Below are 12294 nucleotides of genomic sequence, written 5' to 3'. Positions count from 1 at the left end.
TGTCTTCGAAAGATTTCCCTCACAAATAATACACTCTGTGAGTTCACAAACAAGCTTTAATAAATGCTTTGTAGACAAATTGCACCATAACGGTAAGGAAATGAGTTGCAGCAGTGCCTCGTCTTACTTCCTGTCCTCATCTCCTTCTCTTTGATTTTTTTTTTCTGTTTGCTTGTTTCCATTTCCTCATATTAATGTCTCTTTTGCTGTCTTCCTTTATGTACAGCATCCTTTAAGCTTGGCGCAGTAATCGGTGGACAGAACGAGTTGGGGAAAAGTAAGAGCAGTTGACAGGATGTAGGGATGTTTTTGAGAAGTCAGGGGATGCGATGCATGGGGAAGTTAGTGAGATCATGTCAAAAAGGTTGTAATGTTAAACTGGCTATTGTCACATGTTTCATAAGGCAGAGACATCCAAACTCAATATGATGTATTGACCCTTATGTAGTCCTGCCTTATAGTTAAAACAACCAATCACGTGTTTGTTTATTCTGAAATGGGCATGTTTATGTCTGAATATTTTTGGGATGGTTTTAGCTTAAGTCTTTTTTTAAAACACTGTTGTTAGATTTTATTTTTGATTTGTAATTTATGAAAACGTAGTGTTTGCGAGCAGTTATTTTCGGCCTTTCAAGTAAATAGGAGGTGTGTTTGCATGGCTGAAATGGGCGAATGACTTGCTAATGGAATCAACAAAAGATATAAAGAGATAAAATGAAAAAAAATGCACATTTATTTGCAAAACACCATGTAGATAGTCGTCCTGTCATGTCAGAGATCATATCCTCTCCTATAGCATTCACAGCTACAGAGATGTCTCCTGCAATCATATCAGCGCTCAGGGCATGGCTGCAACCTCCTTCCTGTTGCACACACTGTTACCAGTGGAATATTCCATCAGCAGTGACACTTGCAGGAAACTGCAAAATAGCAGAAATGACCTGAGGTCACGCTCCCTGTGAATTACTGTGTGGTAAAGTCTGATAAGCTTACACACTCTACTGAATAGTTTTACTATTGCTCAATAATGTTACTTAAATACCGGCAGACACCTGTGTGAATATGGGTTTTATTATTATTATTATTATTTATTTATTTTTACAGCGCACAAGGAACTAGATGTTTTCTGAATTGTAAAACTGAGAAGTGCTGTGGGCGGTTGCCAGGTCATTGGTATGCAGTTGCTAAGGTGTTCTGAGAGGCTGCAAGGATGTTGATATGCATTTTCTAGAGTGTTCTACTTGGTTGATAGGAGGTTGTATAGTGACCCAAGTCAAAAGAGCCCATCTCCAGGTCTCTATGATGTAAAACTCTTAAAATGTTTATTCACACATTATATTGTTCTACCAAAAAATAGTTAAACAAATTGTATGTCTGATTGCATATAAAACTAACTGAGGCATAAAACTTGATGATGTTGTGTTTTATCTGGTGTGACATTGATGTTCTAGTAGTAGCAGCTACTGATTTAATCTGTTTTCATGTTTCAGGACGGCTACTACTCGCATCGGCCCAAGGAGAAAGTCCGCGTGGACAGCAACAACGAGAACTCTGTTCCCAAAGACTTTGAGAATATAGACAACAGTAATTTCGGGGCGCGTTCACAGACTCAGAGACATGCACCCGGCAAGCACAAACAAGGCCTTCTGGAGAAGGCGCATGCGCAGAAAAGCCTGAGCAAGAACTCCAACGAGGTCATTCAGTATGCACAGAACAAAGGTGGCTTCAATCAGACGCACACCGACCTTCAGCGGAGGGCAAATCCCACCCTCAGTCCACAGCAGTCCCAGCAGCACCGGCACCACCTTCAGCAGGCCAAGCGATTGACCACGCCCACCGCCGACATCAAGTATGATCAGCCGCCCAAATGCGAGATCAGTGGCAAAGAGGCAATCTCCGCCCTTTCTCGCACCAAGACCAAGGAGTGCCGGCAGCAGATAGCAGAGGTCTACTGCCGCCACAAAGAACACCAGCTCATGCCCGAGAAGGTCACCCGTTACTGCCCTGTAGAGGGTGAGTAGACTCTCTTTACACTGCATACTCGATGTTAAAGACCTCATAAAATCTAAATTGGGATTTTGTGGCTTTTAGTCCATATTTTTAGCTTTGAAACCTTCACTAGTAGGGGAATCATCTTCAAGTTTGAAGTGAAGTGATGTGTGGCCAAGTGTGGTGTCCCATACTCGGAATTTGTGCTCTGCATTTAACCCATCCAAGTGCACACAAACAGCAGTGAACACACACACCGTGAACACACATCGGAGCAGTGGGCAGCCATATTACTGCGGCGCCCGGTGGAGCAGTTACCTTGCTCAAGGGTCTAACCTCAGTCGTAGGGTGGAGAGAGTGCTGGTCATTCACTCCCCCCACCTACAATCCCTGCTGGTCCTGAGACTCGAATCCGTGACCTTCGAGTTACAAGTCCGACTCTCTATCCATTAGGCCACGACTGAAATGCATGTTATTGATCTTATTGTGAACTATTTTTTCATCTATAATATTAATCAAAATGTTAAAACTTAAAATGACAGACTTCTCTCTAGTGTTGGGGGATATACTCCATAGTCATACCGTCCTATCATCAGCCTGTGAGATACACGATATTATCATGCTAATTTATTTAATTATTTACTTAGTTTCATACGACTGAATTTTTGTATTTTTTGTAAATTTGTATTTTGTATTTGTATTTAACATGATAACAATTTAATAGCAACATTGTAAGTTACTCATTCTAATGTTTATATTTCCTTAAAGTACATTTAAATGATCAAAGAACATGACTTCAGTCTAACGCGAGTATATGCACTTTAAAAAACACTCCCGTTATAATAAGCGAAGCCATCTACACTGTATGATGAATAAATCTCTTATACTTACATCGCACATACATCTGCACTTTGTTGTTTATAATGAGAGAATTCGCGAATCAGAATTCAGTCAGCACGTGAACTCAACAACAAAACTCCGGTGTTTCAGCAATGACTCATCTGAACGCCTCTGATTGACCGCTGCATTCATAAACTCAACAGAATCGTGTGTGATTGATTGGTTATAACACTGTAAAAACACAGGGAAAAAATGGAACAAATAAGCCCTATTATCAATGAAATCAATATTAATAATAACAATAATAATCGTCTTGCTATCCTCAAAGGCATCAGCCATAGGCAATATCTCTGACTATCGTCAATACACTATACTATCATCTATCGACACAACCCTACTTCTGTCTGGTCATGTATGCCGGTCTTAATTTATTTAGTCAGTATAACAACACCCCTCCACAATTGACTGCAACACGCAAACATGTCTATATCTCTCAAAATCCAGTCGACAACCGATGGATGGAACAAAGTCTCCGCCCTGCATTTTTTTCTTTTTGAAAAAATCTGTTACACTTGGATGTACGTCACAACACAGAAAAAAAGATATGTTGCTACTATAGTTTCACTGTGAATTTCAGATATACGCATTTAAAAGTGTTTAGTTTCCTGGAAAATGGGCCAAAATTATTGATGACTCATCCTGCACTACACAGATTTTTGTCCAATCAGATGCCCTCTAGTATGAGAATGGCTCACCCACTGCGACTGACAAGCAATAGCAAATAGTTCATGGCTTTGATGTAGGGCTGGGTGATATGGCCAAAAAAAATGACTATAACATTTTTTATATCAGTCGATAACGATAATTATCACGATAAATTTTAAATCTTTATTGCCTCGTTTTTATATGGCGAGATGTAATTATTATTCTGTTTGAGTTTTATTAACTTTAACCATTGGTCTTCCAAAGTAGCATACATTTAGATCATCATAACCACAGTTAAAACCACACATATAGCACCTCAATACCATGGTAAAAATATATATTTATATTGTTTCTAGGTATTTGTATGAAAACCATTAGTCTAAATACATTTAGTATAAATGCATGAATCCTATAGCTTTATCAAAAAATACTGTAATTATATTCCCTTGCTCCTTTAATACATTTAATTTATATCTACATTAATAATACTATAAAATTTCTTCTTATTATCCCACATTTCTGCCACAATACCATGGTATGGTTAGTGTTACTACAATAAATCCATGGTAAATGATGGCAATTTTTGGATTGAAAAGCCTTCTGACTGTGTCGTTGCGCACAGTGTTTCTCTTGTTTGTCAGCGATGTTTCATCTGGCTTTAAACTAGTTTAAATCACCGAGTGTGGTTCGCTGAATTCAAGCGCTTCACACTGGATCTCACAGCGCTGTTTAGTGCTCGAGTGACTGAGACTCATCAGCGAGTAAACACATCTGCTCTAGTGAGCTCGTGCTGCCATTTGAGCTTTGAGCCTAGCGGATAAACGGTCCGTGTGGCGCGCTTCAAATGAGTAGTGTGGTTTCATTCTGCTTTTGGTGCATAAACATTATATTGAACATTTATCGAACTCTTCATATCGTTTATTGAGGGAAATTATATTGCGGTAATTATCATTATCGTTTTACCCAGTCCTACTTTGACGTAACTGAAGCCTTTTTTTTTTTTTAAATGGACAAGCTGTTTGATATTCACTGGGCCCCAAACTTCGTTTAAATAGGAAGTACTTTGTACATCACCACAAGAGAGAAAACTGTACTTGTCAGGTCTTTAAATCAGTGTCATGATGTTTTCTTTTGGGATGAGGAGTGATTATAATCATCAACCTTCAATGGCATGAAGGGAAACATTAGCTGGAGTTTATGGGAATTTAAGATAAATAATGCTCAAAATAATGATGGTTTTCCCGAATTAATTGGCATCCTGTTTTTGGAGGTTTATGGAAGTAGCGCTTTAAGAGTCACGGGGCTGGTAACAGACGTTCACAGCACTTGTAATTACAATCAGAGACAGGCTGGAAATGAGATTCTGGATTTCCGCACTAGGTTAGACGGATGTAATTGCTGTATGGTGTATTTTCTTTCCCGTCTCCATCTCCCATAGCTGACTACAGAAAACATATTCATGCAATTATGCAGTACTCAGCCGTCTGCACACAAATCAGGGCTGTGGATGCGTTCAAATAGAACAGTGACAGACCTTCTTAGGGCTCAGAGCCTCTGCCTGGAGAAACTTCTGGAAGCCAGAATGGGTTTTGACAGATATGACGGGGACATTATCACAGAGACATGAGTCTGGGACATGCAGAGGTTGTAAGGGGGTGGGGTGGGCCGGGCCATGAACGCATCTATTTTCAGAAAGTACAGTAGACCGACCAAGCCACAGGGATGCTGTTTGTATGCATTTATAAACTGTAATTGCATTGTGCGGTAACAGACAAAGTTTTTGATGGCGAACACGTGAGCGCTTTGCCTCAGTGGTGGCAATTAGTGCAGAAGCAACATAAATTTGAAACAAATGGCAGGTTTTTAATGAACATTGTTGGATGAATGAGTTTCAAATGTGGTCCAGGCTGTCGGTCATGAGGTCCCACAAGGAATCTGTGCTTTGGTAACACTGTTGACTGTTGAAGGATATCTGCAGAATAGATTTACAGAACTGAGTGTTAAACCCAGTGGCCCATCTTTGCTGCTTGTTACTGTTTATGAGCATTACTTTTCTAAAATCTGACTTCAATCGAATTCAGGCTGGTCCGGTTATCACAATGCAGTTAAAACAAGTAATGTTTCTAACCAGAAGCTGAGCTTTTTTAACTGAAAGGTAAGATGTCCATTCATTCCAATCATTTTACTATAACCATAATAACTATAATTCACTTTTTTTACTTCTTGTATTGTTTGAATATTTGCTCAGCTCCACTCTGCTCTGTGAGATTTATATAATTATCTTGTTATGCAATAACACTTTTTTCCCCTCTAAATACACCACTGTTCAATAGTTTGGGATCAGTACAATTTTATTAATCTTTTTTTCAAAGGATCCATTAAATTGATTAGAAGTGATAGTAAACATTTATAATGTTACAGAAAATTTCTGTTTCAAATAAATGCTTTTGAACTTTCTATTAATCTAAGAATTCAGAAAAAAAAAAACACATTCAACCCTCTACGGACACTTTGGTAATTGAATCACCATTGGCTAGTACATTTTTTTGTTTACTCGCCAGACTATATAATAAATGTTTGTAAAATGGCACAGTTTTTGAAATATCTGAAATTACACTCTTAACATCAGTCAGTCAAGCATTATAATAAGATAATCAAGTATTATTTAATGATAGAACTTTAGTAATTCACTATTTTAGTTTACTGTTGTAGATGATGCAATATGCAGCAACAGGACACCCTTACCAATAGGTTTTTGGTACGGGTCTTTTGGTTCGGTAAGTAGGTGTACTGAACAAATCTTTCCATTTTTTCAGGAAATTCAGACAATACATACTGTTTTGACGCTGTTTTATGTGGCGCGACAGATCGCCGTATACTAACGGCAGCGAGTGAGCATGATCACCCCTTCATCTTTATTAGGCCTACTAGTTTTAACGCGAAATATACATGAATGAACATCTCACCCCTGACGTAATCACTCAATCAGTGTTTCAACCATTGAAAGACGTCATTAAAACAACTTGTAAAGAAAATATCACGCATCAGGCAAGTCATCACTGTCTACAGCTCATTATCTGCTGTAGTCTAGTCAAGAGCATTTTGGAAAATATTAGACTATAGGCCTACTTCATTATATTTACTTTACCTGTTAGTGATGTCTTAATTATTTAATGCAGGCTATATGTTTAAATAAATATTTTATGAAACAAGTTATGACTCCAAATTATTATTTTAGCAACAAATAGAACATTTATAATTTAGAAGTTAATTTAAAAAAATGTTTTTAAGTGTTGATTATTATAGTTAAAATAAATATTAGCCTAATTCAGTTTAAGAACAGCTTTTTAAATATCTGAAATTACACTCTTAACATCAGTCAGTCAAGCATTATAATAAGATAATCAAGTATTATTTAATGATAGAACTTTAGTAATTAGAATTAAAACTTGATAACCATGTATGAATGCATATTAGTCATTATAACTGAACTTAGTGGTGGTGGGGCTTTTTTGGTCATTCAGTGTTTCTGTAAAATAAACTGGGGAAAAAAACTAACAAAAATGCTGATAAGATAATAATGATACGAATTCTACTAAGAACAATATAAAACGCACTAAGGATTAATGAGCTGCTGGATTCATGAATATTAATCAGGTTGCGTGTGTTCGCTCGAACTGATTTGCTGAAATCAAAACAGGGACGATAATAGGTGAGCGCCAGCCAATGAGATTGCCGTTTGCACATTAGTTCCGCCCACTACCGGAGAAAGAGGCAGTTCTTAAAAGCTGAAGAATTCCAAAGGAACTTTGTTCCTTACGTTATTTTGACAGGACAATACAACAAAGAATATAATTTACATGTAGCACGTCAATTCTCTCTCTCTCTCTGCGTGTGTTGTGCACCTTTACACTAGAGTTTACGATACCTTAAATACAGGTGCGCTGCGCATCCATTCAGATGAACTGAAAAATAGCACAGATCGCTTGACGGAGAGTGAAACTCTGAAGCATTCAGTCAGAGTTCTGTGAGTGAAAATAAACTTATACTTAGCCTCCAACTCACACACTGGCAAGTAAAATCTGAGAATGTATTAGCCATTGGCTAATATTAGACATCATTTAGTCGCCCAGAGTGAAGATTTAGTCGCATTTACGAGAGATTTACTCACAATGTAGAGGGTTGACATTTTCCATAAAAAGTATTAAGCAGCACAGTTGATTCCGTCACATTTATGGACATATTTTTGATCAAATAAATGGAGTCTTGGTAAGCATAAGACTTCTGTCAAAAATATTTTTAAAAAGTCATAGCGACCCTAAACTTTTGAACAGTGGTAAATTTTAATACAAAGTCTGTTAAGACTGTGTTTAGCTTGCAGCGAAATCTTGCATTGTGGGCTGTTGTTGTGTCACACTCGTGATAGAGTGGTATCGGAAAGATCTTGTAGCGAGAGGCAACACAGATACTCCAACTTTGAAAATGCTCATCGCTTCAGGTGAAATCACACAACTCCGCTTCTCTTCCTAGACATTAACATACTCTTATAGCAGGACCAGTGCTTCACTGAGAACACAGGAAACGCAGGGACAGATGATGGTCAGGCCTGTCCAGCCCATATAGACAGAGGACACTGAGGGGTTAAGATGGTGTAATTGCCTTTAATAAAGGACCTTCATGTCTTTCCCAGCCTCCACCCATCCAGGGTCGGCCAGGTTCTCCCTGAGGGCCAGGAGCGGTGCCTTCTCCTGCCCCCATTCAGGCTCCATCACAGGGTCTGGGAGGCCGGTGCACTTTGAGACACTAACGACAGGCTCGGCTCTCAGATTATAGTCATTACCTCCTCATGGCCCATGTCTTCAGTCAGCATAGCCTTGCGCCAAAACATAGTGCCTTCAGTGTAATTTCATGAGAGCATTTAAAATTAACCTTGTGGCCTGTAATGAGTAATTCAGCTTGCCCTTCTTTAGAAGTGGCAGGCTATATCATGACATGGAGAGAGAGACAGTCCGCCACGTATTTATTCTGTGGCCATTTTTAGAAAGCCACAAATGACCAAGGCTCAGCCCTTGTGGTCTGGGCCAAGCTATTTGTGAGTGCTGAATGTATGTCTGAAGGAAGGCGGGGGTGGTGTCTTATAACAGCCATTGTGGAGATGGTATCAGTGAAACACTTATAGGCTAATAGGTGATCATGTGGTGGATCGCTGCGGTTCTGGATTTCGGCGTTACAGCAGTGTCTCGAATGGATTGAGGTATCCTCAACTCGGTTTAAGTGTTACAAAGGCTCATCTCTTTCATCTGGACCATTGAGGGATACTCTCCATCTCAATGACTGCGTCACAGAGTCCGTTTTTGAGATTGATGACTGTATTTATTGATAGGAGTCTTTCCCGGGTTGTCCTGTTCTTACAGTAAACAAAGCCCCTTTAATATTCCTTGAGTTAGAGATGTGAATAATGACTGTAACCATATTGGCAAAAGATGATGATCTTCAGAAGGTTTTTTTTCTATTAATAGACTAAAATGCACCCTAAAGTCATTGACACGATGCGCTTGAGCTATTGTCAAGTGTTTAGTGATGCCGCAGGCCTCTTTCAAAAGCCTTTCAACATAAAAAATTAGAAAAGTTGGCTGGAGCTCAAGTATTCGCATCGTCATTCACATCACCAAAAAGAGGAGTAGCAATATTGGTTAAGAAACATTTGAATTTTAAATGTGAATTTAGTAAAATAGATAAGGAGGGAAGATATGTATTAGTGAGAGGAGAATTAGAAGGACAAAAAGTAATTTTAATTAATGTATACAACCCACCTGGGGAAAATTAAAAATTTTTGTTAGTAATGGAAGTTAAAGGAATAATGATTATGGCAGGAGATTTCAATTTGGTCATGGATGAAGAATTAGATACTCAGAGTATAAGAAAGCACAAATCAGTAAAAGGGGCTACACTTTTGCATCAAGCAGGTGTGGAGCTGGGATTGATGGATGTGTGGCGTTTCATGCATCCACAGATTAAGGAGTTTACATATTACTCTGAAACTCATAATATTTATTCCAGTTTATGTTCTATATTTTTGTTCAAAAATGATGTGCTAAGAGTAAAGAGCTGTGAAATCTTACCAATAACTGTAGTAGATCATGCAGTAGTGATAATGGAAATGGATCTTGGGAGTATACGAGGAACTTCAATATGGAGATTTAATAATTCTCTTCTTAGGGATAATATTAAAAAAAAAAAAAAAATTCTGTTTTAGAAATTATATACAGAGTAATAATAATGGAGAAGTGACATCAGTGGGAGGCTGTTAAAGCCACAATGAGAGGGGAAATAATAGCATATGCATCATGGAAACAAAGTCAAATAGAGGAGTTAAACTAAAATAAATTAAAAAGTTTACAAGAAAGGCACGAGAAAAATTCAAATGAGGTTCATGAAGAGTTAAAGGAGGTAAAGAAGTCCTTAGATAAAATAGCAATCGCAGATATTGAGAAGAACTTAAAGGAACACTCCACTATTTTTGAAAATAGGCTCATTTTCCAACTCCGCTAGAGTAAAACAGTTGAGTTTTACCGTTTTCGAATCCATTCAGCCGATCTCCGGGTCTGGCCTAGCACTTTTAGCTGTAGCTTAGCATAGATCATTGAATCTGATTAGACCGTTAGCATCTTGCTAAAAAATGACCAAAGAGTTTCTATAGTTTTCCTATTTAAAACTTGACTCTTCTGTACTTACATCGTGTACTAAGACCAACGGAAAATGAACAGTTGCGATTTTCTAGGCCGATATGGCTAGGAACTATACTCTCATTCCGGCGTAATAATCAAGGAACTTTGCTGCCGTACCATGGGTGCAACAGGCTTATTGGACGTTACCTAGCTGGGGACTATTTTCAGGCACTGCGTAATATCATTGCGCCTGCTGCACCCATGGTACGGCAGCAAAGTTCCTTTATTATTATTATTAAAGAGTCAAGTTTTAAATAGGAAAAATATAGAAACTCTTTGGTCATTTTTGAGCAAGATTCTAACGGTCTAATCAGATTCAATGATCTATGCTAAGCTACAGCTAAAAGTGCTACCGCCAAGACCCGGAGATCAGCTGAATGGATTCGAAAACGGTAAAACTCAACTGTTTAACTCTAGGGGAGTTGGAAAATTAGCCTATTTTCAAAAATAGTGGAGTGTTCCTTTAATGTATACTAGACAGAAATATCAAGATAAAAGTGCAAAATCTCTAAGAAGGCTAGCATTGAAAATAAAAAAAACTCAAATCTGCAATAATGAGTATAAGGGATGAAGGGTTAGTTGAAAGAAAGGGGAAGTTAGAAATAATTGTGTGTTTTAGAGATTATTACCAATTACCAAGTGAAATTAAAAATTATTTGAATTCTTTGAATCTTCCTACAATTACAGTTCAACAAAATAAAGTGTTAACCTTTATAAAGAATTTAATCAATTGTTGTCCTCAATATTGTGTGAGGTTTTTAATTGGATTCTAGAAAAGGATGAGTGGCCACAGACATGGAACTCCTCTATTGTAACAATAATATTAAAGGAAGGGAAAGACCCTATACAGTGTTCATCTTATAGACCGATATCTTTGGTAAATGATTTATATTTCGGTTTCAAAATCTCCCAGTTTATATACACCTTAGTAATTTCACAAAGTGGCATAGTATTTTTTAGAAAATGTATCTGGGAAACCAAGAGTAAAACTGAAGGTTTTACAAAATAGTAAAGAAGGGGGGGGTTATCATTCCAAAATATGGAGCATTATTATTACGCAGCCCAGATTAAGCCAATCTTGAGCTGGATGCAAGTGGATAACAGATCAAAATGGAAATGTATGGAAACTGGGCCACTTGATGCAATTAGTACATTCATATTTTGTGTAAGAAAGAAAAGGGTGAATACTAGTTATTATTGTATAGGTGAAACTTTTAAATGTTGGAGAAGAGTGAATATTAGTGATCACGAGATGGTTTGTTTAAGAGAAATAGCAAGAGATCCAGATTTTAAACCAAATACTTTTGATGATGTATTTAAGGTTTGGGCTAGCAAAGGATTTTATCAAATTTATGGAGACAATGAGATGGAGACATTTGAGAGTATAAGGAAAAAATACGTATTGTCTAGGACATTATTTTACAAATATCTTCAAATAAGAAGTTATTTAAAGGATGAGATTAAAATAAAAAATTTAGATGATATCCACCCTCTGTTGTGTTTTATGATTAAAGTTAGTAAAATGAACAGCGTAGATAACTGAATAGGTCGAATAAATAATATATTCAAAGAAATTAAGGATACGGGTTTATATAATATTAAAACAAAATGAGAAATTGAATTAAATAATAAAATAACAGAAGGAGATTGGAAACAAAGTTTAAAAGAAAATGTAAGAACTACGCAATCTCCATATTGGCAAGAGTATGCTTGGAAAACCAATATGCAATTTTATATAACACCAGAAATTCTTCCAAATATAATCATTTATTTTCAGCATGTTGGAGAAGCTGCGGTGAACTTAAAGCCTATTACACTCATATATTTTAAACTTGCAAAATAAATTTAAAAAATGTGGACAGAAGTAATTCAGGTAATAGAAGAAATTTTTAAGAAATCAAATATAATAAAAATACAAAATATAGTTTTGGGTATAGGACCTACGCTACTTCGTAAAGATGAGTTATATTTCTTCAGAATACTGAGAATTACAGCTTTTAAAACAGGAACAAAATTTTGGAGAAGGAAAGAA

The 12294-nt window shown here is 37.2% G+C and overlaps 1 protein-coding gene across 1 annotated transcript in view; it reads left to right on the top strand.

The window, feature by feature from the left end:
- LOC107567884 (xylosyltransferase 1-like) overlaps positions 1-12294 on the top strand; it is a 75392-nt gene that overhangs the window by 28991 nt on the left and 34107 nt on the right. The window contains exon 2 of the mRNA XM_016253665.1: positions 1491-2013. Coding sequence (XP_016109151.1) covers positions 1491-2013 — 523 coding nt within the window. The remainder of the gene's footprint in view (positions 1-1490; positions 2014-12294) is intronic.

This window comes from Sinocyclocheilus grahami, unplaced genomic scaffold, assembly GCF_001515645.1.
Source record: "Sinocyclocheilus grahami isolate Dianchi unplaced genomic scaffold, SAMN03320097.WGS_v1.1 scaffold27.1, whole genome shotgun sequence".
Lineage (NCBI taxonomy): Eukaryota > Metazoa > Chordata > Actinopteri > Cypriniformes > Cyprinidae > Sinocyclocheilus > Sinocyclocheilus grahami.
The sequence above is the reverse complement of the archived record's forward strand: the minus strand, read 5'-3'. Positions and strand labels throughout refer to the sequence as shown.